This window comes from Myotis davidii, unplaced genomic scaffold (assembly GCF_000327345.1).
Source record: "Myotis davidii unplaced genomic scaffold, ASM32734v1 scaffold30, whole genome shotgun sequence".
Lineage (NCBI taxonomy): Eukaryota > Metazoa > Chordata > Mammalia > Chiroptera > Vespertilionidae > Myotis > Myotis davidii.
Genome location: NW_006282874.1, coordinates 1,758,566 through 1,762,570, shown reverse-complemented (window position 1 = coordinate 1,762,570; position 4,005 = coordinate 1,758,566). Strand labels below are relative to the sequence as shown.

The following is a 4,005-nucleotide window of genomic DNA, read 5'->3' as shown; positions in this document are numbered from 1 at the left end:
TCACCTGGGACGGGTCACCTGGGACGGGTCACCTGGGCGGGTCACCTGGGGCGGGTCACCTGGGACGGGTCACCTGGGATGGCTTCGTGTGCGGTTAACACCACGCTGACGATGGGCTTCTTTGCTCCAGGCCCCTGCGCGGCGTCCTTTCCCAAAGGGACCTTCTGGACCTTCTCCGTCCTCTGCGTCCGCGGCCGCCTCGGGGCCTTTTCCCGGTCTTCTTCCTTAAACTTCTTTTCCAGTTCAAGGTCAGATTCGTTACCTGGCGAGCCAACACCAGGAGGGATAAGTGGTCACAGCAGCGAGCGAGGGAGGCGCGGTGACCTTCCATGGGGCGACGGGGACGCATCTGGGAGGCACACGACGGGTCCTCTGAGCGAGCCACCCCTGCGTCACCTCGGGCCTCGTCTCTGGTTCTTCATCCCATTCGAGTCACCCTGCCCAGCCCACCCCCAGGCCCTGGATGCCTCGTGAGCCCCCCCAGAGTCCTTGACGTCAGAACAGCACACAGCAGGCCCACGCGGCCGCGGGCAGAGGAAGCGCTAACTGCGGGCGGGCGTGTGGAGATGCCCACGCATTCGGTTTTCACCCACACTGCGGTGACAAACGTTCTAAAGCGCCTGTCCTGCCTGCCGAGAACTAATTAAATCTCGGGCACCCAGGAGCCGAGTGCCATGGGCCTCGTTACTGTGAGGCCCAGGACAGCGGCCACAGCGCAGCGATACGGACTCTACCCGGGCTCCCCACCGATGCTCCCTCTGCTCACGTGGCGGCAGTTTCAGAACCACATTGGCCTGCAGTCTTTCCATCTGACCTGCGGAGCTGCACCGCACCCCTCCCTCCGCCTGCTCCCATCCTCCGCTCCCTCTCCCTCGCTCTGAGGAAAGGCAGGTGCACCCCTGCTTCCGGTCCCCACAGACAGAGGCCAGGAAACCAGCACAGGCGGGCACGCGGCCTCTGTCTTCCCTGTGACCCTGTCTCCCTGCATCCTGACTGCAGAGAACCCCAGATGTCCCAAAGGTGCCATGCCCCACGCTGCAGGCTTCTGGTGAACTGACAGGAGGGAAAATGCCTCCCCGCCCCTCCCCGCCCCCACAAGGCCAGACATGGAGCCCCCCAGATTCCCCACAGACGTGGGCCCCGCCCTGCCCTCTCACATCTGTCATCTGCTCCCCTCTGTCCTCCTGGGCAGACACTCAGCACCAGTCTAGGAGCAGGAGGGAGAGGAGGCGGCCAGGACCTGCGGCTGCGGGGACCTCCCTCGCATCTGCTGAGCCAGCTCCAGGCGCCCAGAGCACCAGGCACAGTGGTGCGCCTGCCCGGCTTTAAGGCTGCGGGCCAGGGCTGTCACCCAGCACCCTCAACCATCGGTTGTCACGGGAGAGAGCGTTGCTCTTCAAACCGGAGGTTATAACCCACAGCAGCCACGTGTCTTGGGGAGAACCGTCCCTTAAAAGCCCGCTGTGTCTCAGGCTCCATCGCCTGCCACCAGGTCCCGCCACACAGGATGCAGCAGGCTGCCCACTGAGCCTCGGACAGCCCAATGCAAGGGGTTGCTCCCTCTGCCTCCCAGCCCCATGGGGCAGCTTCCCCCACATGGTCACTGAGCAATGCAGCTCCAGGCTCGTCTCCAAAATGCTGGACAAGAAGGTGTCCCCTCACCCAGCCAGCGTGGCTCTAGTTGAGCATCGACCTATGAACCAGGAAGTCACAGTTTGATTCTGGGTCAGGGCACAGGTCGGTTTTGTGGGCTCCATCCCCAGTGAGGAGTGTGCAGGAGGCAGCTGGTTGATGATTCTTCATTATTGACTAGAGGCCCAGTGCATGAAATTCATGCACAGGTAGATCCCTAGCCTCCCTTCCTTCGTTCCGCATCGCCCCCTGGTGGTCAGCGCACGTCATAGCAAGCGATCAAACTCCCATTGGTCAAACTCCAGAGGGGACACTTTGCATATTAGGCTTTTATATAAAGATGTTTCTATCTCTTTCCCCCTCCCTTCCTCTCTGACATCAATAAAAATATGGGTTTAAAAAAAAAAAAAGAATCATCACAAAGGCTGCAAGTGCCTCTCAGGTAAAATCTTCAACTGAGTGCCCTTCTCCTTTAAGAAGGACTTAAGGAGAGGAGGCACCCCTGCCGCTCTGCACAGCGTGACCCCAGGCACCACAAGCTTGGAAGATTCAGGAGTCCCTGTGCAAGCCCCACACACTGGCTTCTGTGGCTGCAAAATGCTGTTCAAAAACACCAGCTGCTGCACAGAACGGCATCAAAAGAAACCTGCTTTCCTGGTTCTTTGACTATTCAAAGGCAGAATGAAGTAAAAGCTGAGTGCATATGAAAGGTGTTATTTTAACTTGCCACAGCGCAGGGCAGGGGAGACGTTTGTTTTCCTCTAACTGCTTTAACAAGCTAACGAGTCAAGGCCAACTGTGTGAAATGTCGCTAAGCTGCTCTCTACAGAGCACGAATGAAAACAATGACGCGAGAATTTCCCTAAGTGCGGCATATTGTGCTTGGCAACCGAGGGGCAAATCGCTGTGGACGTCAGCCACGGGCAGCTGGGCATAAGGTCATCTCTGCATGTGTGAGGCGTCGGCAGCGGCCAGCGAGGGAGAAACACCCAGAGCTTCTACGTTTCCTGTCGGTATTTGTTCTTGTCTATTTAGTCACTCAAATCAACGGAACTCGAGGCCGGTTTGTAGACAGGTCGTTGCCAGAGGAAGCTGACATCTTATTAGGCAGGGCCGTGCCTGCCAGGGCCACAGACACCGCCTAACTGATCACAGTGCAGAAAACAAACATGGGAGCGACCTGAGCGGAATTCCTACTTCTTACGAGAGGTGCGTTACAATGAATGCAACCTGCATCCACGAAGCAGAAAGGGGCCTGGTTTTAAGATGCTAGTGGGTAGAGCACGGCTGGCCGCAGGGCAGGAGGGGGAGACGTGGGAGGGTGCCTGACCCCACCTCAAATGAGTGTGGCTCTGGACGATCGTCCGTGGGGACCCCAACTTCCTCAATTATAAAATTCTGAAACTGGGTCTGAAAAGGTGGTTTTCTAAGCCAATCTTAAAAGGTCACGTGCTGTGGGATCCAGCTGATCTTAAAATTACCGAACTGGAGCACACCGATGGCTGCTGGGCGTGGGGGTGGGGTGACGATAAGCGGGAGCCCTGGGAGATTTTGGGGTGACGGGACCCGGCTGTCTCCTGCCTGCAGGGGCGGCTGCACGAAGCTGCGTGTGTGAGGGTGACAGGGCTATGCGGGCATCACCTCCCTGGCCACGCCCTGATTTTGCGCCTCGTGATGTGAGATGTAGCCACTGGGGGCGGTGGCGGGGAGCACATGAGACCTCTTTACGGGCTTCCAGCTTCCTGTGAGGCCACAATTATTTTCAAAGCACAAGGTTCTCCTTTGAAAGGGTTTCTCAGACTCTGCACTAGACGGCTCTTCTTTACTCTGCGGAGCCCACGATTTGAAATATTTTATCGATCAAATTGCAGGTGTGAAGATCATCCCTTTGCCCGTATCTACTGCCAGATATGCATCTCCCTCCCCTCGCCGAGGGTGGAGACCGTTTCACCCTCTGCACCCCCAGATCACCTACCGAGTCACCCATGACTTGGGCTCCCCGGGCTCCAACCTCCCCAGGACACGCTCAATCAAAGATTTCGCTCGAGCCTTAACTGGTTTGGCTCAGTGGACAGAGTGTCGGCCTACGGACTGAAAGGTCTCAGGTTCGATTCCAGTCAAGGGCATGTACCTCGGTTGTGGGCACATCCCCAGTAGGAGGTGTGAAGGAGGCAGCTGATCGATGTTTCTCTCACATCGATGTTTCTAACTCTCTATCCCTCTCCCTTCCTCTCTGTAAGAAATCAATAAAATTAAAAAAAAAAAAGATTTTGCTCAGTCATAGCCTATGATCATGACCAAAATAAGCTCTTTCCCAGAGGTGACAGTTGTATAAATACATGCTATTCCCAAGTAAGGACGGGACCCGGGAAA

At 56.9% G+C, this 4,005-nt stretch overlaps 1 protein-coding gene across 1 annotated transcript in view; it reads right to left on the bottom strand.

Moving 5' to 3' along the window:
* ZFAT (zinc finger and AT-hook domain containing) overlaps positions 1-4,005 on the bottom strand; it is a 134,138-nt gene that overhangs the window by 32,827 nt on the left and 97,306 nt on the right. Inside the window, 1 exon segment of the mRNA XM_015561439.1 lies at positions 74-262. Coding sequence (XP_015416925.1) covers positions 74-262 — 189 coding nt within the window.